The 26,085-nt window shown below is 41.8% G+C and overlaps 1 protein-coding gene across 5 annotated transcripts; it reads left to right on the top strand.

Moving 5' to 3' along the window:
• Positions 1-26,079, top strand: ptprna (protein tyrosine phosphatase receptor type Na). Of its 5 annotated transcripts, none has more exons than XM_054787741.1 (24): positions 2-289; positions 5,311-5,361; positions 9,230-9,340; positions 10,357-10,465; positions 10,575-10,722; positions 10,880-11,069; positions 11,163-11,324; positions 11,569-11,697; positions 11,926-11,957; positions 12,427-12,674; positions 12,754-12,840; positions 12,915-12,994; positions 13,125-13,189; positions 15,577-15,786; positions 17,664-17,882; positions 17,951-18,098; positions 18,186-18,259; positions 18,736-18,813; positions 18,968-19,087; positions 19,453-19,619; positions 22,033-22,086; positions 22,198-22,262; positions 24,412-24,485; positions 24,578-26,079. In XM_054787741.1, exons 1-24 carry the CDS (start codon positions 214-216, stop codon positions 24,647-24,649), a joined length of 2,769 nt encoding a protein of 922 aa, XP_054643716.1. In that variant the 5' UTR covers positions 2-213; the 3' UTR covers positions 24,650-26,079. The 5 variants fall into 5 exon arrangements, with proteins under 5 accessions (XP_054643712.1, XP_054643716.1, XP_054643714.1 ...); XM_054787739.1 differs by having other exon boundaries at positions 17,616-17,882; XM_054787740.1 differs by having other exon boundaries at positions 3-289; positions 11,172-11,324; positions 17,616-17,882.
• The last annotated feature ends 6 nt before the right edge of the window (positions 26,080-26,085 follow it).

Raw genomic sequence — 26,085 nt, 5'->3', positions numbered from 1 at the left:
CCCCGCCTTTTCAAAGTGAGAAATGACTTTTTTCGTCCATACAGTCAGTCGCTCCCATCGTCAGCCACCAAACCTTATTGCAAAATACTGAATATTTCCAACCTGCTACGAATTTGAGCCACACTGGCTCTGCATCCTTTCTGGACATGATGGAGATTTAAAGACTAGGATTTTTTCTTCTTTTTCTGCGCTGCTGTGACACTTGAGCGCATCATGCAGCATTTGAGAACATGGAGAGTTGTGCTGCTGCTCACCATGATCTTTCACCCGGGGATGTCAGACAGATACGGTAAGATGATGGAGATGTGGGAGGATGCTGTGGGTCCACTATCCTTCACTGTGAGCTTTGGCTGCCTATGTCAGTATCATGCACCTGTTTTTATGTTATTCATCAGCTGTGTCGATGTAAACATAGAGGATAGCACCCTAATGAGATTTAACAACGATGGAGGAATTGCATTAATTGCATTTATATGTCTTATGTACATTACTGCATTTATTCTTCTGTATTTGTGTCTCGTGAAAAACTGTTCCATAAGACTCATAATAAAATACAGCAGGCTGTTTGCAGGTAACACCCCCTAAATTCAACATCCGCTTCTTGATGGGATGATGTTATTGCGTCTCTCATGTGTTTGAGACTGATTTTGGGTTTTGAATGATTCTGCTTATTGTAAATGCAGCTTTTGTAGATTGAGCACCCGCTAATTTACGTCAGCCCTTAGCTCTTTTCTAACATCCCCTACAATGTTAAATACTTATACGGGCAAATAACGTATTTTTTAATACACTATCTTTTGTTTTTGTGCCCAAATTTACATAGATGGAATATCATTAAACTATAAAAAGCCAGTGTAGTCATTTTGTTATGTTATGTATTGGGGGTTGTTTTGTACCTTGTACAAGAGTGTATTCAGAATATTTCACTAAATAAAATACATGGATAGTATACATCCTGAGCAAAAATGTGACACACAATTCTAAAGAGATGTAATACCCTTAAAATAGAAAAAAAATAACAAAATGTATTTTCTTGTATGATCTATTAAAATTATTTTGTATGGATAGTTCTTAGGGGAGAAATAAATTGATTTTTTTTAAGGTTTCTGTTGATATTTAAATTTAGTGTATCATGCAAAGTTGGTTGCTTCTCATTATAAAACAAAGCACTGTGTTGCTGTGATAATTATATTTGCACATGTTGCCTTTAGCAAAAGTGGATAATTGAAAAATAGTTGTGAAAATGCAATAACACACAAGCCAGAGATGAAGTTGTTTGCATGGGTTGGATAAGAACTTGAATATCTTGCTTTTGTCCATCCAAGCTGAAACACGTTCCTTCTTCTCTATGAGGTATGCCCAGCCATCCTTTAATAAACATCAGTGGTGGAGCAACGTGGTGGCCAGGGGTCACTCTCCGGCCACCCCACTGGCCATCTAGACATTTCAGGTATCAACTTATTGCCACCCCTATGTGAGTAATGGTTTCACCTCGGACACCCCAATGAAAAATTTCTGGCTCTGCCACCGATTAACATATAGCCCTGAGGTGGTACACAGATACCAGACACCTTGCAAGAATATGCAGTGTAGTTCATAATCTTTGGTAGGGATGGTAGCCAGGAAGAAACGCGCCAGAGTACTTCGTACTGCCGGTCCCAAGCCATGATAAATGGTGATGGTTGCATCCGGACAAACAAATATGCTACTCATGACAAAGTTTTCCATACCGGATCGGTCAAGACCCGGGTTAACGGCGACCACCACTGGCATTGTTAACCGTCAGGGTGCCAGAGAAGGCTATGCTATTGTTGGTTGATAACCAAGACATAAAGACAGAGAAAGTGTAGTAGTGAAAGTAGGGACTCTAAACATTGGCACAATGAAAGGAAAGGGTAGGGAGAAGAGAAAAATGTATATATTGTGTGTCCGAAAGACCAAAAGGAAAGACAACAAGGATAGAAGCAATGAAGGAGGCTATAAACTGTTTTACTGTGGAGTAGATAGCAAGATAAATGGGGTAGGTGTGATCCTGCAGGAAGAGTATGTAAACAGTGTTGTGGCGGTCAGGAGAGTGTCAGACAGAGCTATGATGATGAAGATTGAAATTGGGGGAGTAATGATAAACATTGTTAGTGCGTACGCCCCCACAAGCTGGCTGCGAGTTCGAAGAGAAAAACAATTTCTGTAGCTGGATGGATGAGTTGATGCAGAGTGGTAGTCTGTACAGACGTCAGTGGCCATGTTGATGAAGGAAATAGAGGCGATGAGGAGGTGATGGGCAGACATGGTGTTAAGAACAGGAACATGGAAGGACGGATGGAGGAGATTTTGTAAAACAAATGGAAATGACTATGGTGAATTTCCAGAGGAGGGAGAAACATAGTCACTTGGAACAGTGGAGTACGCAGGTAAACTACATTCTGTGCAGAGGATGTAACCTGAAAGAAATTGTTGACAGGGGAGAGCATCACCACAGAGTGATCGATATGTAGGATGCCTCTTGTTGAGCAAAAAAAGAAAAGAGCAAGGACAGAACAGAGGACCAAATGGTGAAAGTTGAGGAATAACAGTTTCTGTGAGGACTTCAGGAAGACGTTGAGACAGACTCTTGGTGGTAAAGAGGATCTGCCAGATGATTGCACAAGGACTGTAAAAGTGATCAGGGAAACAGGCAGGAAGGTGGTAGGGTGTCATCTAGACAGAGGAAAGATGATAAGGAGACTTGGTGGTGGAACAAAGAGGTCCAAGAACGTATAGCTCGAAAAAAGGCTAGAAAACAACAATAGGGATAGCAAGAGGGATAAGGAAAGTAGGCAGGATATGAGACGTGCGGTGGCAAAGGCTGTACGAGAGACTGGACAGTCAGGAAGGAGAAAATGACATTTTACAGATTGGCAAGGCAGAGAGATCGTGATGGGGAGGATGCGCATCATGTTAGGGTGATCAAAGACAGGAAATAATACTTGGTAGAAATGATAAATGTAGAAAATGAGAAAGAGAGAAAGGTGGAAGTTGTAACTGCTGTAAATGAGGACGTTCGAGGCATCAGTAAGGCTGAAGTTCAAGGATAAATCATGTGAAGGCAGTTGTGCCTATTGGCATACCTGTGGCAGTATGTCAGTGTTTTGGTACGATAGGAGTGGCATTAGACTGTTCAATAATGTCATAGAGAATAAAAGGATTCCTGAGGAATGGAGGGACAGTGTCGGTGAGGCAACTACAGGGGCATAAAGCTGATGAGCCACACAATGAAGTTCTGGGAAAGAGTATTGGAAACAAAGGTAAGAAAAATGGTAGAAATTAGTGAGCAGCAGGATGGTTTCATGCAGAGCACCACAGATGTAATGTTCACTCTGAAAGTCCTAAGAGGACTCCTAAGGGGACACAACTCCTAACAGGAGCTACATTGTGTATTTTGGAACAGCGGACGATAGTGCTGTGAGAAGAGCTGTGGTTTAAGATGAAAAAATGATGGTATGATGGTGTGCTGTAGGAGTCACAGATAGGTTCCAGGTGGAGGTTGGACTGCATCCAGGATTGGCCTTGAACCCCTTCCTGTTTTGTATGGTGATTTACAGATGAGGTCAGACAGTAGGCTACATGGACAGTGATGTTTGCGGGAGACATTTTGATCTGCTGTGGTGGAAGAAAGCCTGCAGAGGTGGAGGAATGAGCTTGAGAGGAGAGGAATGAAGGTCAGTCACAGCAAGACAGAATACATGTGTGTCCATCAAAAGCGATCAGGTAGAACTGTGAGAAAGAAAGGAGTAGAGATGCCAAATATGGAGGAGTTTAAGTACTTAGGATAAACCATTCAGAGCATTTGAAAGTGTGCAAAAAAATGTGAAGAAGCGAGTGCCGGATCAGGAAAAGTGAAGGAAAAAATGTACGGAATAGTAGTGAGACCTGCCCTGATATATGGTCTGGAGCTGGAGGTGGCAGAGCGGAAGATGCTTAGATTTTCACTGGGAGTGACGAGGATGGACAGGAATAGAAACGAGCAGAGCCGAGGAACAGCCCACGTCTGGCAGACAAGGTCAGAAAGACCAGACAGAGATGGTTTGACCATGTGAGAAGCAGGGATTGTGATGATATGGATGCTAGAGATGGAGCTGCTAGGCAGGAGAAAAAGGGGAAGACCAAACAGGACGTTTCTAGATGTGGTTAGATAGGACATAGAGGTGGTAGGAGTGACAGCGCAAGATGGAAACACTTGATCCGCTGTGGCGACCCCTAGCTAAAAGTAGAAGAATAATTATATAAACACAGCAATGTATCATCATGTAACAATATCAACAAAATAATCCAAGTATTCCCTTTTATTAAATTGAGCACATTTAAAAAAATAATAATTGTATTGGCTCTCATTCACATCCTTTGGATTTTTGCCCCCAAAGCCCTGCTGTGTCCACAAGTACAGTACCTATTATCTACATTTGTAAACAATATATAAATATAATCATATCAACAATGTAACAATATGAACGAAACAAACACAGATAAACACAGATATTTGTGAAAATAAACATAGAAGAGAACTGAAAAATATTGATCTCATCACGATTCTATCGATCCGATATCCATACCTCTCTTGGTAAAAATCATAGCGATATTTGCATCCAACACAGGAGCTGTGTAAGTAATTTTGTTGTCACAAAGATAACTACAAATGCATGGTCACAGGCCACCATTTGAACAAAATGATGTTTTTCACTCCATTACACAATTTGACAATATTGTGGTGTGATATTGTGGGATGATGCACAGTCCAATACAACTGCACACATTGTCAATTATCTTATTATCTTTATCCAGTGCTTATGTTGCATTTCATTAAAATGCACAGGTATACCCAATATTGCAGTAGGTGATTGTATTGTATGACATAGTATTTCCTGAAATACATGCTTTATTTTAATTGATCTATGGTTTTTGTTTTTTTACACACAAAAGGGAGAATAAAGAAGATATTTCTCTGGAGAGGAGGGAGCTGCAATTCAGACAGCCAGCCAAAGATAATCATACATTACCTGCAGCTTGAGCGTCCTATCTACCGCCAACCACCTGCTCATTCACATACCCCCAAGATCTTTTTTGTCTCAAGTGCACGAAAAATCCTGGATTTCAGTTTTTTTGTTACCCATGTCTTGTGAATGAAAAGCCGTCAGATGAAGGTTTAGGGTGATGTGTGTGTTTTATTTACTTCTTTTATTTACACTAGTAAATACTAGTACTATGTTAAATTGTGGACCGTCACAGTTCAACGTTTTACCTTTGGGCCTTCTGTCTCTTTTCTATCTGCATCAGGTTGCCTGTTTGAGAGGAAACTGTGCTCCAGGGACCAGTTTTGCTCAGATGGTAAGCACACACACAATATTCAGCTACACAATCACATCCACAGCTGTGGTGTTTGCAATACAGTACATGTGTTTACAAAAGGCCAGTTCAAGAAAACCAAACACAAGTCAAGGATTGCAGCCTCATGCGTCCATCTCACTACCGCCGCCTTCCCCTCTCCGTTTCATTTTCTTTATCTAAGCCCTGCCTCCCTGCTCTGCAGTCTCCATGGCAACACTGACATCACATGGAGGTCGACACCCCCACAGTTGTTGTGCTAATACAGTGATGAGTCACTCGCACAGGCTTACGCACTTCTTGGTGGAAAATTGCACTTACGCACATTGCACAGCCATCGCACGGAATATAAAATGGGTCTGAACATGCGCTCCAGGAGGAGACTGAACCAGAGCCATGCAGAACAAACACATTGAGGCATATGTTGTCGGTGTTTTATGGCCTCTCGTATGACCATGAACACACATTTCCAAAACAGACCCACCCAGCAATTATCCTCTTAAAAGCCCGAATTCTTGGCTAATAATGGCTGAAAATGATTATTTAAAATAAATAAATATCCGTACAGCTAAAAGAGCATCTAGTAGAGCAAGGACAATGGACCAAGGCTGAACAATACACTCCTGATCAAAATCTTAAAACCAGTTGAAAAATTGCTAGAATTTGCATTTTGCACATTTGGATCTTAATGAGGTTTTAAGTAGAGCTACAATATGCAAAAGCAAGAAGGGGGAGTGAGACAAAAAACACTTTGAAAAAGTAATTTATTGAAAACAACAATTAAACTGAAATAGGCGGTTTATTAGCTGATCAAAAGTTTAAGACCACAGACTATAAAAGCCAAAATCTGCTCAAAATTGTCATTTTCTGTCAGGCATTCACACTGTCATGCCCTCCTGATGGCTAAAGCTAAGAAGCTTTCTCTTTTTGAACGTGGACGGATTGTCGAGCTACATAAGCAAGGCCTCTCGCAGCGTGCCATTGCTGCTGAGGTTGGGCGCAGTAAATCAGTCATTCTAAATTTTTTGAAAGTGGTAGACCCAAAAAAATCACACCTGCGCGGAGCCGGAGAGTCCAATTGGCTGTCCATCAAGACACAGGGCGGTCTTCGACCCACATTAAGGCCCTTACTGGTGCCGACTGCGGCGCAATAACCATCAGACGGCATCTGCGGGAAAAGGGTTTAAAAAACAAAAAACTAATTCAAAGACATCGTCTCCTTCAACGCCACAAAACTGCCTGTTTAGACTTTGCCAGGGAGCATCAAACATGGGACATTGAAAGGTGGAACAAAGTTTTATTCTCTGATGAGAAAAAATGTAACCTTGACGGTCCAGATGGCTTCCAACGTTACTGGCATGACGAGGAGATCCCACCTGAGATGTTTTCTACCCGGCACAGTGGAGGTGGGGGTCCATCATGGTCTGGGTTGCTTTTTCATTCAGTAGAACACTGGAACTTCAGGTGGTGCAGGGTCGTCAAACGACGGATGCGTACATGCAGATGTTGCAGCGGGCATCCCTCATGACTGAGGGCCCTCATCTGTGTGGTAACAGCTGGGTTTTTCAACAGGACAACGCTGCAGTTCACAATGATCGCTTGACCAAGGACTTCTTCAGGGAGAATAACATCACTCTTTTGGACCATCCTGCATGTTCCCCTCATTTAAATCCCATAGAGAACATTCGGGGATGGATGGCAAGAGAAGCTTATAAAAATGGCCATCAGTTCCAGACAGTTGATGCCCTTGGTGAAGCCATCTTCACCACTTGGAGCAATGTTCCCACTAGCCTCCTGGAAACACTCACATCAAGCATGCCCAAACCAATTTTTGAAGTGATTAACAAGAACGGTGGAGCTACTCATTACTGAGTCCTACTGAGAACATTTTTTGTTCTGGTTTGCAGAGTTTTTTGTTATTTTTTGAGCGATGGTCTTAAACTTTTGATCAGCGGATAAACAGCCTATTTCAGATGAATTGTTGTTTTCAATAAATTACTTTTTAAAAATGCTTTTTGTCTCACACCCCCTTCTTGCTTTTGCACATTGTAGCTCTACTTAAAACCTCATTAAGATCCAAATGTGCAAAATGCTAATTCTAGCTATTTTTCAGCTGGTGTTAAGATTTCGTTCAGGGGTGTATACTTACTTGTTTGAGATCACACTGGTCCACTGCAGCCCTATCTGCTGGAAAATTCAACAAATCGTCATCGTTATTGGAAAAATCAATTTAGCAAGGTCGCTTGTTTTATAAATTAAGTTTCAGAAAGTACATCGGGGAAGTATTCACAGCACTTCATTTTTTTCCACTAGTTGTTAAAGCAGACTAAAAATGGCGGAATTTAAAATGTTGGAAAGTAAAAATCCAGACTGACTGTTGAAATAAATTGAATGACTGCAGTGAGATGGAGGATCGAACCAGCATGCAGCGGGTAGGGAAATTACCACTCTACCTCTTGAGCCATGTTACCCTGTAGAATAAGCAGAATGTTACTGTAATGGAATATGGAAAATTATTTTCCATCATTAGGGGGTGCCAAATAAATTGCCCATTCATTTTCAATGGGAAAATTCATTCTTTCATTTTCTATGCCTCTTGTCCCAATGTGGAAAATGTCACAGAAAAAAATTATTTACCATAAATGTGGGAATTTTGATAGATTGCCAACGTGTCCTGAATGAGCTGAACATTTTGACGTTGGATTGGTGTGAGCCAGTTGGGAAATGTGAGAGTAGTTAGCGGACAAAAAATGGTCACTGGTACATAAATATTCACACCCTTTTCCATGAAGCTTGACACACTGTTGTAAAACACTGTTGTCCAACTGTTGTAAATTCAGTTGATTGGACACAATATGGAACGACACACGTCTGTCTAAATAAATCCCAAGGTGCATATCAGAGCACAAACCAACCATAAAGTCAAAGGAAATGTCTGTACACCTCAGAGGCACAAATACGTGAAAAAGGACTTTCCGGTTACATTGTATTTAGTGGCTTTATTCTGATTCATTTCTAGGTTTTCTATTTACCTCTTTCCTCGTACAGAAGGCTAAAAAAAAACAAAAGAGGATAAATCATGCAGCCTGTGTAGATTTCAGAGTTGAAAGTAGTCTGCACTCTCTGATATATAATTAGAGGCTAAAAAAAACACATTAATCCCTGTTAATCTTTTCATTGTAACGATTCACAGTGTCACCGTCGCAGGCGTATTTGTGTCAGATTTAGAGGGTGTACTGAAAGACTGCAGTGACTCATCGGTGCGCCAAAATATCCTCTTGGTATAGTCATTCATTCACATTTCTGTCTGAAAATCGTTTTTATTTGGAAGCAATATTTTCATCGAAACACGTCAGGATGTTAGATGAAAAAGTGACATGAGGAAGGCTGTGATGGTGATAATTTAGCTGGCACCAACCTTCACGCCTCTGCAGGTGAATGTTTCCTCATTTGGCCTTTTTTTTCTCCAAATGTAAACATTCTTGATTGTTTAAATAAGAACAGTGCAGTAAACTTCGAATCATGATCAGTCAGTCATGTGGTCGCCATGGGGCTGCCAGCAGTTTTGCAGCTATTGCAGACAGAGTGGCAAATGTTCAAAAGCACAATCAGCGACAGTGAAAGGCCACTGTGGAGGTGAGTGGCAATCAGGATAAAATGTGTGGGCTGTACTTCGGTGGTATGAGTCATTGTTGAGTGCTACTGTGGCCACACACGATAGAAAAGTACCATGACAGAAGCGTTGCATATTGAATAAATGGAAGGCAGCAGTTTGCAGTTTTAATAAGTATAGGCATGGCAATTTACACAGTAACTACTGTAAATTACAATGTGTATGTGTTTTTGCATGCTTCTTGTGTGTGCTCACCAGATGGACTATTTGGTCAGTGCCGTAGTTCGAAGCAGGACCGGGTCCAGTACCAGGTGACAGTTCCTGTGCTGAAGAGAATGCAGGAAGTCCTCAAACAGCTCATGCTACAAGGTTAGTGTTTACTCTATGCTGATTTCAAGAAACCCAAGGAAACACACTTGTGAATATTCTCAATTATGCAAGTCATTGCATTCTAGTGGCATTGAATTGACCACATTTCACCTCTCATCTGAGCAGGCTTCATCGATTCATGCTGAGAGACTAAGTAGGACAGCTCTAGTCTGACGAGAATAATCCTACAAACGTGTCAGTCTTGTCTAGTCTGACAGCTAGGGCTGTCCTACCTAGTCAGACTAGAGGTGTCCTACCTGGTATTTCATCATAAACTAGAGCTGTTCTATTAAGTCCAACTAGAGCTGCCCTATCTAGTCTTTGAGCATGGATGAGATAGGATTAGATGTGTCCTATCTAGTCAGATTAGAACTGTCCTATATAGTCGGACTACAGTTGTCCTATATAATCTTTGAGCATGAAATGGATAGGACAGCTCTAGTCCTATCTACAGCGGCACGGCTTCATCAGTTCATGCTCAAACAATAGGTAGGACAGCTGTAGTTAAAGGTGTCCTATTCAGCTCATGCTAAAATACTAGGTAGGACAGCTCTAGTCTGACTAGGTAGGACAGCCCTAGTTTGACTAGCTGTCAGACCAGACTGTGTCTGTAGGATTACTCTTGACTAGCTGTCAGACCAGACTGTGTCTGTAGGATTACTCTTGACTAGCTGTCAGACCAGACTGTGTCTGTAGGATTACTCTAGTCAGACTAGAGCTGTCCTATCTAGTCAGACTAGAGCTGTCCTACCTGGTCTTTGAGCATAAACAAGCTAGGCCAAGAGCTGTCCTAAGTAGTCTTGGAGCATGGATGAGATAGGGTAAGAGGTGTCCTACCTAGTCAAACTAGAACTGTCCAAGGAATCCCTGCAGCTGTAGCATCTGATTTGTCAAGTAAATTACACTTCACGTCTGTAGGGTACCAAACATTCTTAAGTCACATTTAAGCACTTGAATATAAATAAAGTAAAAATATCAATAACTTACTATCTTTCTGTACTTGTCTTTGCTTGTAGGTCTTTCCTGGCAGGACGACATCACCCAGTATATTTTATCAAAGGAACTGAAGAGAGTTCCTCACGTCACCCAGTCAGCCAAACCAAACTCTTCTTCACAATTATCTCTGTAAGTTCTCTCCAACTCAGTCATGAAAAGAAAGCAAATGAGTTTAGGTCTCCATGCACCTTCCCTGCCTGTCCGTCCTAATCCTACATGTTTCTGGCTGTATTTCAAGATCCAAACAGCAGGTCCCCCATCACCACAGCTCCAAGTCAGGATCCGTACCACCTGCGGGCAACTACATGGACTACATGATTGTTGAGCCTCCTCGGTCACCACTTCAAATGCAAGCAGCCTCCATAGATCCATACACGTACCACCAGGTAATACGGACATCACACGTCAAGCTAATAGGTCCCAGGATGTACTGCCCTGGGAATAAAATGATACATTGGCTAAACCGACTGATAATGTTGCAGTGTGTATGCCAGACCAGTATGGACAGTGGTTAAACAGCCAAACATTTCTCCCAATTTATAGCACAGACACCAAGATGAAGCAGAGAGATCCATCATTGGGGGTGGCTATGCTCGCACCCCTTCATGGTCGCCGGCCAATCAGAGAGGGCGAGAGCGAGACAGTCAATTGCTTCAAGAGGCTTTGTCCCTCTATTTGGCTTCTGCACCGCCCTCTTACCGTCATCGCGGAGCCACCTCCGTGGGTTCTGCAGGTAAAGAATTTATAATTGCAAGAACGACAAAATGCTATAGACTTTGCATCCAGATGCAAAGTCTATAGCATCTTCACCATAACACATATACAGTATCCTCAGGTCTGCCTTACTATGATGACCTGCAACTGGAGGTACCAGTAGACTATGTTGAAGATTACACCCTAGAGGAGAGACTGGGTACTATGAACCAACAACAGCCGCTCCAAAATAAGAAGGTTTCCCAGGGCTCCAGTGCTCAGTCTGGAAGCAGTGGTGAGGAAACAACAATGCTTTTAGTTACTTATCCTCTTGAGACCCAGAAAAATAGAAGTCATTGAGGTTTTGTTAAATTAAACATCACTGGAAATCCAGGAATGTCCTATCCACAGCAGAACATGAACTGTTATCCTTCAAGAGTGTGTTGCATTTGAAGTAAGGCTGTGAAAGTGCATTACTGGGTCTCAGGAGGATAAATATACAACATGCTTGAAAAGCTAATTTTGTCATCCTATGTTAGATGGCTTGCTGCAGAGGATGTCAGGCGTCCTACAGAAATACGGAGTCGACCCCAAAGAGCTCAGTCAAGAGCAACTCTACAAACTAGCCCTCATACTGCAGCTACTGCAGACTCAAGACAACACACAAGGTATTGTTTCCAAACTATCAAAGATTGTCATGCTGGGATAGAAAATGGCCCTTTCCAAATCGCTCCCCCAAAGTTGGAAGCACATAATTGTCCAAAATTGATGGGTATGTCCCAAGACATGTGTCTCCTGTAACCTTCATAGCATCATCTTAATACTGTATCTGACATTCAAGTTAATTATTCAGATTTTAAAAATGCTGTTTGCTTTATGTCTCTATCTTTCCACAGATCCAAATGAGAAGGACCTCACACTCCAGGAGGTATGTCACCATTTGTTTCCTTTAAGGATTCTCAGTGAATTTTGTGTTTGTACCCATAGAAGGTTAATTAGTAGCTGTTGTACTTGGTTTGGGATACCTGATGTCTAAAACGGGAGCATACATTTGAGAAACCCATCTCAAAACAGATGGAACCCCTTAACGTACTATCAATAGTACAGTGCCCTCCAGAAGTATTGGAACAATGAGGCTTTATTGACTGCATTTAGAGGTGAAAACAACATGAAAACCAGAGAGCTGTCAATGGGTTGTGAATCTGAGAGAAAATGAAAAATCAATCAGAGCCATTGCATTAAAAATGGTCATAGCCAGGACAACCATTTCAAATGTCCTGAAGAAGAAATAAACCACCGGTGTAAAAATTATCAAACGTCAAACAGGTAGACCAAGGAAAACATTAGCGGTTGATGACAGAAACATTGTGAGCTATGATTCTGATTCTTCTGAATAGATGCAGCTCTTAAAAACAGACAGCATGCCCAGGAAGCTAGAGAGGCCTGCTTCTGCCAATGCCCCTCAATCCCACAGACCTTCAGCCACAACTACACCGTCTACGAAGATTACAGAGCCCCTGCCATCTGTCCCTCAGTCCCCATTGGTTTCTCCTGAAGAGGGAGCCATCATGGAGAAGCAGGGACCACCACCACTTGATGACACAGGAGCCAAGGAGGAGTATGGCTACATAGTCACAAACCAGAGGTCAGTAATACAAGAGTACTTGGGAAACAAAACTGGTATTCCAACTACTACTACTACAACTACTACTTGTCCTTTCCAGTCTTCTGAGTTTGTATGATGGAGTGAAGTTGTTGGAGCTACTAGCTGAGAGGATACACTTGGCAACCAGCAGCTTTATCAATATAAGGTATGAGCATCATGTGAGATTACAATACAGTATGACACATTTTTTCAGTTTGCATGTGGGTTTTGTGCCGTCAGCGTGGTCGGACCTGCGCTGACGTTCCGTATCCGCCAGAATGAACACAACATGACTGCTGCAGAGGTGGCAGCTAAAGCCGGTGAGATGAGCAAAACAAACAAACACACGCGCCTTCCTACGCACACATTCAAATAGAACTTCACCAAGCATTCATTATTTTTTTCCCCCGACTCAAAAATGACACACTTATTGTTTTTATGTTACTACAGTATCGGAGAAGAACTTCCTGGAGTCAGAGACAAGCCTGAAGATTGTACAGAGTGGTGTGGGAGAGGTAGCATATACACACACACAAACATATAGGAATACAAATGTGCATCTTGCATAGATTGTCTAGAACAGGGATGCCCAAACTTTTCATAGTTGCGTACACGTCCAGACATTTGACTTGCAGCCATGTACCCCCTACTCCTGCACACTTAAAAAACCTAAACCTTTTTTATCTTCATTAACTTGAAATACCTGCGATTGGCTGGTGGCCAGTCCAGGGTGTAGTCCAGGCCAAGTCAGCTGGGATGAAGTCCAGCCTACCCCCGCGACCCTAGTGAGGACAAGCGGCATAGAACATGGATGGATGGATTAACTTTAAATATTGAACATGATTAATTGATCAATTAATTTTACAGTAAGTAGGCAATTCTGGGGGGGTGTACGGTGCAGTCACTATTATATAAGTCTGCATATTAACTTGATACCAAGTTGAAAGGGAAAGTTTAACAAACATGGTGTTCAGGGCATATCCAACCGGTCGGAGGTCTTGGAGAAGATCCAGGACACGCTGCAGAGACTATATCTCTTAACTGGCCTGGGAATGCCTCGGGATCCGCCGGGAGGAGCTGGATGAAGTAGACAAAGTCTGGGTTTCCCTGCTTAGGCTGCTGCCCCTGGGACCCGACCTCGGATAAGCAAAAGAACACTTTTAATGCACACCATAATCATCAAACTTACAGTATGTGTTCATATAACTCACACAGAGCAAAGAAGAAGTCTGCCCCAACAATGTTCTGTGAGGTCTTGATCACTCGCTGGAGTGCCTTCCTATCACATGTTGTACAGTTGCCGTACCAAACAGTGATGGAGGCGGTAAGGACACTTTCGATAGTGCATCTGTAGAAGCAACTCAGGATTTTGGTGGACATGCCAAATTTACTCAGTCTTCTCAGGAAGTACAGTCTCCTTTGGGACTTCTTGATGATTTGTTGGGTGTTGTGAGACCAGGAGAGGTCCTCTCTGATGTATGTGCCAAGGAACTTGAAGGTTTTCACCCTCTCCACCTCAGTCTCATCAATAAACAGATGTGTGGTCAGGTGAGGGAGCGGCCCTAACTCTGACCCTAACCAAACCAGAACTCTTACTCTAAACCCAATCCCAACCCTAACTCAAATCTTAACCCTAACTCTAATCTAATCCCAACCCCAACCCTAACCCTACCTCTAGCGCTAACTCTAATCCTAACTTAACTAACTCCATCCCCAACCCCAACTCTAACCCAAACCCTAAACCAAAAAAATGAAAAACAAACATTAATTATCAATTAATATTAATTATTAATATTATTATTAATAATATTATAACTGTTGAACTATGTTCTAAATGTATTTTTTAACATTTTTAAAAGTCAAAATAGCTGAATTTGCTGGTGAAATACAGGGCAGAAACCTAAGATGAGGTTACGACGAGTCTCTCCTCTCGGCTTGAGCTGAGCCTGTCAATTTCAGTTTGTCAGCATGTCGCCAATATAATGTTTGCAGAAATATTCATTTTACACCATAGCTGTGATGTAAGTGTGACATCATTATTCTTGCTCATCGGGACAATAAAATGCCTAAGATGGAAGTTGTTTTTTTTAAACTTTATTTAGAATGAAGTCAAATGCAATAAAGACGTTTTTTTCAACCTCTCCAAACTGGACTTTCACACGTACACTCACTAGAATGTGCACAGTGTGCTGAGTTCTAATAAAATTGGATTTTATTAAGACGTGCAAAGTGAAAAATAATAAAAACATAATAAAGCTGCACCCAAGATTTTACTGCCTAAACGAGGCGGAACAAATGAGTGGTGACGCAGCATAACAAGTACCGTTTTACTGTTGCCATGGTGCTTTGTCTCTTCACCCCCACCGTGGCGCCTAGATCCCAGGTGCTATGACAACAGGTGTCATTAAACTATCCTCCAGTTCCCACAGACCGCCTGCATCTGAATCATGACCAGTGATTTCTTAAATAATGGATTATCAGTTAAATGCCGTTTCACTTGGGGAGAAAGATATGTATTTTTATGAGTGGAAATGGTGTGATCTTAAAAAGCTAGCAAGCTTGTCATTCAATTAAATTGATTAGTGTGTGCAAGTCATCATTATCATGCAAAAAGAGTATAACACGCACCATCAGCAAATACGAGCAGCTCCTTTCCCTTGAATAGGATTGTGGAACACGCTACCTTGACTTTTAAGCCCTCCGTGTCTTTAGTGTCATGCATTGTTACAGTGACATGGTGAAACAAGTGACCTTTCTGCTTCTCCTCTCCACATCCCCCTGTGGCTCTCGGCTCTTAGATGAATAGATGTACACTGAGAAGATCACGTCCTGTCTTTTTTGTCTATGTTCCCATGTCATTCTCACTTGTTCTCTGTGGTTGTGTGTTTTTGTTTTTTTCCAGAGGACAAATGCACAGGGTCTCCCTCAGGTAACCAGGGTTTCCCAGGGCTCCAGTGGGACGGTCATCACACTGGTTTCCATGGCAGTGGTGGGAGGAGTGTTGATACTGGCTGTGGCCGTCGCTTGCCTTAGGCACTACGGTCACCAAGTGGCCAATGGCAAACTCGGTCTGGGGCCAGAGGGAGGAGCCGAAACACACTTTGATTATCAGGTAACGCGACTGCAGTTTACAAAAAAAATAAATTATTGTGTTAATGTTCAGTGACGCTAATGTGTTTGTATGTTAAAATGTTGTACTTTAATATCAGTGAGAAACAAGCATTTATAGTAAGGCCATTGTGGAATGTAAATATTTATTTTGTGAACGCCAAGAGACAAATATTGACTAGTTTCTATTGTGCATAAAACATGGCGTGAATGCAGAGAAGCAAGCTTTGACATTAGTGCTATTTTGAATCAAGATATGAGTGTGCTGGTGCAGCTATGCTTTAGTACGCCGGTAAACCTCACTTCCCGATACCTTAAGAGTTGTGCTGTAGTAGTAGTGAGTAGTAGTGAGTAGTAGTGAGTAGTAGATTTTAGCACAATGCCTAGCGCTCTCGGCTTGGTGGACCGTGGTTTTGAGCCCACCAATCAAACGTAAAACCCAGTCATTAGCACAGAGACGAAGGCCTTCAGTCACGAGGGATGCCCCCTGCAACATCTCTACATACAGTAGCCATGTGCCGTTTGACGACCCCGCACCACCTGAAGCGCCATTGTTTCATTGAAGGAAAAAGATCATGATGGCGCCCCCTCCACTGTGCCATGTGGAAAACATATCAGGTGGGATCTCCTTGTCATGCCAGTAACGAAAGCCATCAGGACCATCAAGGTTGCATTTTTTCTCATCAGAGAATACAATTTTCTTCCAGCTTCCAACTTTCAAAGCCCCAATTCCAAATTGTCAATCTTGTGGCCTTGAAGGAGACGAGTCCTTTGAAGAAGTTTTTGTTCTTAAAACCCTATCTCTCGCAGATGCCGTCTGATGTTTATTGGTCTGCACTCAGCACCAGTAACAACCTTCATTTGGACCGAGGATCGTCCCGTGTATTGACGGACAGCAAATCGGATCCTCCGGCTCAGGGCCTGTGAAATTTTTTACTTGGCTTTTTTGTTCCATACCCCTCAGGATATTTTAAGATATTTTAAGTTTAAAAAGAGCGTCTTACTGCATCCAACCTCAGCAGCAATGGTGCGCTGCTAGAGGCCTTGCTTATGCAGCCCAACAATCCGACCGTGTTCAAAGACAAAGCTTTTTTGCCTTTGCCAGATCATGAGTGTGAATGCCTGACAGAAAATAACATTGGATCCACATTTTTGGATTAATCGAACACAAAAATAGTTGCCGACTAATTGGATAGTGGATTAATCACTGATTACAGTTGTAGCACTAGAGTCAAGTGAAAAGAGATGTCTATAAATGTGTGCCGGTCCACACAGTGAATCACTGAATCCCGTTATTAGGTAATTAAGTGTAAAAACTTAAAAAATACCTGTCACAGAGTGACAATTGCTTTCGACACAACAGGGCGGCAAGAGACGGGAGGCTTGGGTGTTATACTTAACACTCTATTATGCCTTTGATACCACCTCGTAAGCAGGGCTATTCCTGTGTTCACACAGAATGGCGGCACATAAAAAACATGGGGAAAAGCCAACTTTCATGGGCAGTGACTGAACCGAAATGTGTTTTTTTTACAATGTGGGTTATTGATGGGTGATATCACATAGGGAAAGCAATGATGCCGCAATGATAGCATGTCATCATCTTAAAGCCCTTACAAAGTATCCAACTAGATGAATTAAATGTCATCACTAAGCTGCTCACAGCCTTTAGAGAGGTACCACGTGGATGACATGCTGTGATGTATATACCCCAGAATCGTGGCATATTCCACACACAATTGCCAAGGGAGTTGCACAACAAGCTACTGCTATAGATTTTTTTTTTTATATGTATCACACTTGCGCCTCTCCCCGTCTGTATCACACATTCAGGAGCTATGTCGGCAGCACATGGCGTCCAAATCCTCTCTGTGCCGCCAGGAATGTGTGGGTGGCGGGAGCAGCGCAATGGCAGGCTCCGCGGGCGGCACCGGTGCCGGCGGTCGTCGAGGAACGGACACGTCCCGTGTGAGCAGTGTTTCCTCCCAGTTCAGTGACGGCCCTCAGCACAGCCCCTCCTCGACCCATAGCTCGACTCCATCCTGGAGTGAGGAGCCTGCCCAGTCAAATATGGACATCTCCACCGGTCACGTGATTTTGGTGAGAGAACAATCAATCGGAAGTCAATTAATGCTAAAGACTTAACGTCCTGAATCTGTGTCTGTCAGGCCTATATGGAGGACCACCTTCGTAATAAGGACCGCCTTCAGAAAGAGTGGGAAGCTTTGTGTTCCTACCAGGCTGACCCCAGTTCAGTGGCTGTCGCGCAAACTCCCAGCAACATGGACAAAAACAGACAAGCTGAGTCGCTCCCATGTCAGTTCATCCACATTGCTTTTTCCACCAAAACTACGACTAACACTCATATATGTCTTTTCTTAACAATTCTCACTATCATTCCAGATGATCACTCACGTGTGAAGCTGAAAAGGGAACAAAACCCCAGAAAACAAGATTACATCAACGCCAGCTTCATTGTAAGCACATTTCATTAAAAGTACTACAGTGCTGACTGTTTGCAGTGAATTAGCTAGAGCGCCTCCCTCCCTCACGGTGCAACCAAAAATAACACAAGTAACACATGTAAAACACACAATGTTATAGCACCACGCGGACTATGCGGGTATTGATATACATGCTTATATAGCTGTACTGCTATACATACAAAACTATATGCTAATTGCTAGGAGTAGGGTCAGGGTTGAGTTTCGGGTTAGGGTTAGGGTTAGGGTTAGGGGTTGGAGTTGGAGTTTTTTTACTAATGTATAACCCGCAAATCACGCTGGGTAACTTCCTGTTGGAGAAGTGTGCGCATGGGCTTTCCTTTGAGACAGGAGGTCCACAATTTTAATTAATCCCACTGCGTGTGAAAAGAAACTACTAACATGATACAAGATATGTCTGGTTGCACTAACTCTGCTCTTTAATTTATTTTTTTACTTTCAACCTGTAGTCTGATCACGACCCTCGGCAGCCCGCTTATATTGCCACTCAGGGACCTCTGACTCACACTGTGGCAGATTTTTGGCAGGTTAGTACATGACTGTACTATACACACATAATTGTATACATAAAATTGTCCTGTAAAACAGTGAAAGTGAAAACTAAAGCCCAAAATTGAGCAGCCACGTGATGATGGGATGTGTACACAGTCATGCATGCGCTCTGTTCTCCCCACTCCACAGATGGTTTGGGAGAACGGCTGCACTGTGATAGTGATGATGTCCGCTCTAGTAGAGGATGGACAGAAACAAAGTGAGCGGTACTGGCCTGATGAAGGTTCATCGCTGTACCACATCTATGAGGTTAGTTTCTTGTTGATTTTTGTTGTATTTGGAGTGGTTGTGTCCAGTGTGTGGATTTTTTTGTGAAAAGTGTAAACTACTCTGGCATTTATTTGTTTTTAGCTCAATAAATGCATGATTTTCTTTGGTAAAATGTCTCCCCCTGGTGTCAAACTATGGTAGTGCTAACCCCACATGTCTTCCACTGGCCATATTTTCAACATTTGCATTTGAAAATAAGGGAATTTTTTGGGGGGGAAATAAGGGAAATTCCTTGTGGGGTAGAATGTCCTGTGGCTCAAGCGTGTGTCCTATAGTTCCAGAAAGGTTTTGGATTTTTGGATTTTCCTACCTTCTGCCACCGATCTGCTCGTTATCCCTCTCAGGTAAACCTGGTGTCAGAGCATATCTGGTGCAAGGACTTCCTGGTGCGTAGCTTCTACCTGAAGAACGTTCAGACACAAGAGACAAGAACCTTAACACAGTTTCACCTGCTGAGTTGGCCGGCTGATGGCATCCCTACCTCGACACGACCCCTGCTTGACTTCCGCAGGTGTGAACGCACATACCTGTAGACACAACATTACTCTGTACATGCCCTTAATGTTGTCCTCCGATTTTGACTCAACATTTGCAATAAGAGTGACTGTTGTAATTATGTATTTAGATTCCGCGAAAGAACCCTCCCCATCTCCAATATGCCTCACACTTATTAAGCACAATTTAAAGTATAAAATGTATAGGTACTCACCACTAATGAATGAAAATATAAGATAATCGATGAACAGATGGAACGGGAGTCACGGTGTAGCCTTTAGCCTGGTCGTCATGCTAGCGCTAGAGGCTAGCAGGCTAAAGAAGCCATATCTCCAAGCTGCATTGTCTTCTGGGTTTAGCGTGGCAAAGGTGTAGATGTGTGTGTCAAATTCAAAGAACACGGTAGTTTGTCTTCCATTTGGTGGATTTCCAAAGCTGTGGCAGCGTCTGAGAAAGTTATGTTTCACTTCTGTATCTAACAGCAACTATGGTGCGTTCAACTATCAAAGCTTCACCAAAAAAACATTATCAGTGAAACACAAAGACATAAATATTAGGGATGCAAGGATACAGAAAATTCACGGTTCAGTTTGATAGGATAATGTAGTGTCATGGCTCAACATTTTCATACTTTTTTTAAAACTTAAAAGTACTAATTTTTAAATGAAATGTATGTGGTGCAGCTATACCAGCCTCATTTTCTGCTGTGCATACTTATAAGCACAGTAGTTAGAACCATATAAAACAAAAATACCACCTTGTAAAAATACTAAATAAAAACAAAGAATTTATTTTAATTCAACATGGCAATCAAGATCATGTTGCATAATTCTAACACATAATAGTTGTGTTCATAGATTCAATAGTATTTCAGTCAAAAGCATTTCAGTCAAACTACGTAGCATTCATTATTGCCACAGTTCAAGTACACATCCTGTGTTTGCTATTAAAATGACAATTATAAAATGAACGAAAACACTTGTCGAAACGACAGTACAGCCGAAGTCAAGGCAACAAATAAAAAATGTAAGCCTTATAAAAAAAAATGTAATAACAAGTACGTGTAGAAAAACAGATTTCCATAATGAAGTTCAGGGCCTCGCATGGCGCATTGGCTTTTTATAAGATTTTGCATGGAACTAGCTGTTACGAACACAATGAGAACTTTTATTTTATGTATATGCATCTTAGCGCTGACATATTTTATCTAGAATTTGGATAATAAAGATAAAAAATGCAGTTGCATGCATGCCACTAGAGATGCCACCGCTGCTGCTATTTTGCGGGGACTTTGACGTCAGCTGACTGATGTCATGTGATCTTCGTGACTTGGGTTACCGTATCGTTCGACTCCTGGTGGTATTGATTCGATGCACACACATGTATTGTTGCACGCCCAATTAACACGTAAAAATTGGGGGCTTCTTTTAACATTGGTACATGTATGTACATTATTTCTATATTGTCAGGTATTTATGAATTATTACTGACTTTAAAAAAATGTGCAAATGCTTCATCAAGAATACACGGGGATCCACTGTCTATAACTAGTTGGAAACCCTAATTTGCGCTGGAAATTTTGGCTTCAAGAGTCAATGCCATTCATCACCTTTATTCTGGATACTTTTTTTTTTTTTTTTTCAAAACGTAAGGGTTGCTAATTGCAGGTAACCAGAAGACATTTGGATTTCGGCAACCCAAAACTGAGGGCATCTGGTTGTATTTGCCTTTAAAATACAGGACCCAGGAGAATGAATGTAGTGTCTGGGTAAATTTATTGATCAAAGTATAACAATCACTTGTCACTACCTTTTATTTTTCATCTTTGACCCCATGATGGTTTAACATTTCTCTGCCATGTTCTGACTTTTCCTCACTTTAAAGGTGCATGTGCAAACTTTGCCTCAAATCGACCCATCGTAAACCGTTGTCAAGATGGAGATACCATCAACAGCGTCATCACATCCGTCCCTTATCCATGTCCGTGTCCATTCCTCGCTCCCTCTCTCTCTCCCTCTGTCCCAGTGCACGTCGAGATAGGTTTGTGCTCGAACATCTCCCAGTGTCATTTTTGCGGTTTGCAGCTAGTACTCTGGCTCCAGTTGCATAGTCACAAAAATGAGCATTGGCAGGTGTGACTGGCTACTGCAAGAGGGACAGTGAACCCGGGGCTTCCTACTTTAACATTTTTCTTGACGGTTTTACCAGCTCCACTCTTTGCCACCTTCTTCATGTCACCCCCTTGTTTCATCATCAGTCCCATTGCTTGTAATTCAATCCCAATCTACAAGTACCTGTGGCTGCATTTTCTATGCATCTACTTTTCAAAATTACTTAAATTCACCGCGTAAAAGTTGTCAGTAACACATTCCTGTATGTGTCTTTTGCTCTCCTTTCTTTTCCTATTTTCTCTTGCTGATGCTTTTCAGGAAGGTGAATAAATGCTACAGAGGTCGCTCCTGTCCGATTATTGTTCACTGCAGGTAAAAATGTCAATGCATTTCCCAATGGTGTGAATGGTTGTTTGTCTGTGTGTCATCTCTAACACACGTTCTATGTGCTCTTACATTTCCTTTGCTGTGTGGCAACCGCAGTGATGGCACTGGCAGGACTGGCACGTACATCCTCATCGATATGGTGCTGAATCGCATGGCCAAAGGTGAGTCTGCTGGCTTTCGTACGCACAGGCACATTTTTAGCAGTTGACAGCGTGTAGATTTCTGATGAGCAGAGGGAAACATTGGTTTTAAATGGTAAAACTGCAACCATCATACCCTCGTCTTTGCTTTGTGAACAGGTATACTCAGCCTGGTAATGACGATAAAGACTTACAGATGTTATGATATCTTAATTGAAAAATATATACTGTATATTTGATATCTTCAAAATTCTGACAAGAAGTTCAATGTGCAAAAGTGCTTTGCAATCCAGATTTCGCCAACTTTTGCAAATTGAAGACTCAAATTGGGTCCTCCCAATACACAAACTGGCTAAAATATATTGTGTGTTGCCATGACAATGACATAAACTGTACATTAATTAGTCAAAATGAACACAGAGGAAAATAATTTATTCAAAAAGACATGGGCAAAAAAAAAAAAAAGTGCAAACCCCCCAAAAAATACTGATGTCCCATTTGAGGTCTGACCCTCAGTGTCTGACAAGATCGGATATAAATATATTTCGAAATGCAAAAAACTGTTGAAAAATGTTGAATGTTTCATGACTATCCCTAACGTGTCGTCTGATGGCCTTTTCACTTTCTGCTAGTATTTCAAGCGAGCAGATGCCCATTAACCAAAATTAAAATTAACCTGAACTCAAAATCTGGCCAGGGTATTAAAAATGTAGGGGTTAATCAAAGTTATCTAGTTCAACAAAATCCTTGCACTCAAGCTGACAAATGATAAACACTAAAAACCAGTGCGGGCCATGTATTTAATCCCTGGGCCTTCAGTAAAGACTTAACCGACTTATTCCATCGCTTAAAACCAGTACTATCACATCACAATTATACAACCCATCAGTAATATACAAAACTGCAATATTACAAGGCATGGCATTATACAGAGGCATTTCACACATTGGGAGTATATCGCGTATTACCTTCGAATACATTGCCGCTGATACACCTGAATTACTGCTAGCAACTTCGAGCATTACGTAACTCAGCCGAATATAACAAGCGTCAGACGAATCCAAACCTCTACAAAAGGGATCGGGAACCTTTTGGGCTAAGAGAGCCAGGAAAGCCACATATTTTAAAAATGTAAGCAAGAGCAACAATTTGAGAATATAATAAGTTTCTGAATTTATTGTTTTTAATAACATTGTTACACTGAAGCTATCCAATAATAATAAAATACTTAATACTGTAATAAAATACTACAATACTAAAATAAAATACTGTGGCCACCCACATCGTGGTAGAAAATGGATGGATTAAAATGCATCAGAAAGTTGTATATTTTTCCCGTTTTTAACGCTGTGATCTCTGTAATGTTTTATTTTAAGATGTCAGCGAAAAAATAAATAAATGTAATCATGTTAAGACATGTCTGAGAGCGAGATGCAGTCATCAAAGAGCCACATCTGGCTCCCGAGCCATAAGTTCCCTACCCCTGCTCTACGACATCGTCTGGAGCTGTTCAGAATCAATATTTCTCTAAAAATGTGACAAAAACATAAAAACTCACCAGAGCATGCTTCTTAGAGGCTGTAAGCCAGTTGTACCGCTCGTAAGCACCGGTCTGGAAGTGGAGAACAAACCCTTTCCCGAGTTAAGACAAGCTAGCTAGCTTTGGGGTTGGCCGACCTCTCCTTCTTGCTTTTCTGGAAAAGTTGGCCTTGAAAATGGACTTTTCAGGATGTAAATTTCTTCTCCTCTTCTGTCAGCCATTGCGGGCGTTACTTGGCTTGTTGAACAGTTTTGCTCTGGTCAACTAATCAGAGGACTGAAAACTGCTGATGTTATTGTGGGCCTTGTAGCTGTCCCTGTAAGGTGAACCTGAAAACAGTCCCACTGCTATTATGTGACATCAGGCCAGCACTCCTAACTCTGAAGGCCTTGGGAAGATTACATTGACAGGGCAACACATAGACACTGAAATCTGATTGGACAAAAACAAAAATTAACGTACACATTCGCGTAAATACAGTTTTCATGGATCAGTAGAATTAATTTGTAAATGTAGGTCAGTGCTTCTGATAGTTTTTAGGCCAGCAGAGGTTTTGCTGGCCCTGATGGCACTGCTAAAAAAAAATATAGTATATATTTTTAAATGAAATACTGCTGCTCCTGTTATTAGGCGTCAAGGAGATTGACATTGCTGCCACACTGGAGCACATTCGAGACCAGAGACCCGGGCTTGTCCGCACCAAGGTACTAATACGTTGTAATCTCCTGTATGCGCATGTACAGTAAATGATTCCCATATGTGGATCACCACTTTCATTCTTGCTCTTCACACTCAGGACCAGTTTGAGTTTGCACTGACAGCCGTAGCTGAGGAGGTGAATGCTATCTTGAAAGCTTTGCCACAGTGAACTGCAGCAACGAAGGACACGTGCAAACCACCCCAAAATATTGTAAGACGCCCACCTCCTCCAGACGTCTCCCTTCAATGAAGTTCAGAAGAACTTCACTGCATTTCACTGTATTTTAGCATTTACTTGACTGAATTTTTCAAAAACTTGTAATGTAAATGGTAAATGTTCAGCCCTGTGAATACATTGTCAAATTGTAAGACAAAAGTATAAAACATACACAGTGCCTGTGTGAATTTTGCTGTACCGGAAAACTGTACGCTACTGTCTTGTTTGTGTCAGTTTTGAGCTGAAGTTTTAAGGAGAGGCTTGACTTTGCCTTCACTCTGATTGTGTCCGTCCATGTTTCATCAGATGATGTACTTTTAAACAGCGACACGTGCACATCATTGTTTTCTCCATTGAATTGCATGGCTTTGAATCGATGGTAACTGGAGCGTTCAGTTTGTCTAAGAAGTTAGTTTTGCCTCCGTGCTCACAAACTACATAGAACAGCGCTAGTCAGCGCTATCTTGAGCCATCCTATCAAGTGAAAAACTCAAGACTAGATAGGACAGCTCCAATCTGAGAGGTTGGTGCAGGATCCCAAGTAATAATTCCAATACTTCAGATCCTGAACCAGCATCACAGACTACCTGTCCTATCTTGTCAAAGACTGAAAGACTAGATAGGACAGCTTCAGTGTTGGTACAGGATCTGAAGGATTGGAAGTGTTACTTGGGACCCTGCACCAATCTCTCAGACTAGAGCTTTCCTATCTAGTCTCGAGTTTTTCACGAGATAGGACAGCTTAATATATCTCACACTACAGCACCAACTTCTCATACTAGCTGTCCTATCTAGTCAAAGACTTGAAAGACTAGGGCAGCTGTAGTCTGAGAGGTTGGTGCAGGATCCAAAGTAATAACTACTTTCAACTGTCCTATCTAGTCTTTGAGAATGAACTGATGAAGCCTACTTTGGGTCCTGCATCAACCTCTCAGACTACAGTAGAGCAGTTCTGGTCCTATCAAGTCAAAGATAGGGCAGCTCTAGTCTGAGAGGTTGATGCACCTTTAGAGTCACAGACTAGGACAGCTCTAGTGTGAGGGGTTGGTGCAGGATCCAAAGTATTCCTATCTAGTCAGACTTGAGCTGTCCTAGCTAGTCTTTGCATATCAACTGTTGAAGCCTACTCTGGTGAGAGTCGGAAACGTCCGAACCGGAACAGTCCAGTTGTGATCGATTCAATGCCCTGGATGAATGAGAATATTCAAAGGCATCTGCTTTCTGCAGATCACCCTCAAGTTTCTGTTGTTCGGTTTCTGTGCAGCAGTGTGATTAATGTAAATACAGTACTTCCCTGAGATGATTGTATTTATTCCATGTAGCAGAAAGATAAAATATCTATAAAAAATGTATTTTTGACTTGATGAATAAATGTGATGTGATGCAGC

Source organism: Dunckerocampus dactyliophorus, chromosome 9 (genome assembly GCF_027744805.1).
Source record: "Dunckerocampus dactyliophorus isolate RoL2022-P2 chromosome 9, RoL_Ddac_1.1, whole genome shotgun sequence".
Classification (NCBI taxonomy): Eukaryota; Metazoa; Chordata; class Actinopteri; order Syngnathiformes; family Syngnathidae; genus Dunckerocampus; species Dunckerocampus dactyliophorus.
Note: the sequence above shows the minus strand (reverse complement) of the source record. Positions and strands in the feature narration are given on the sequence as shown.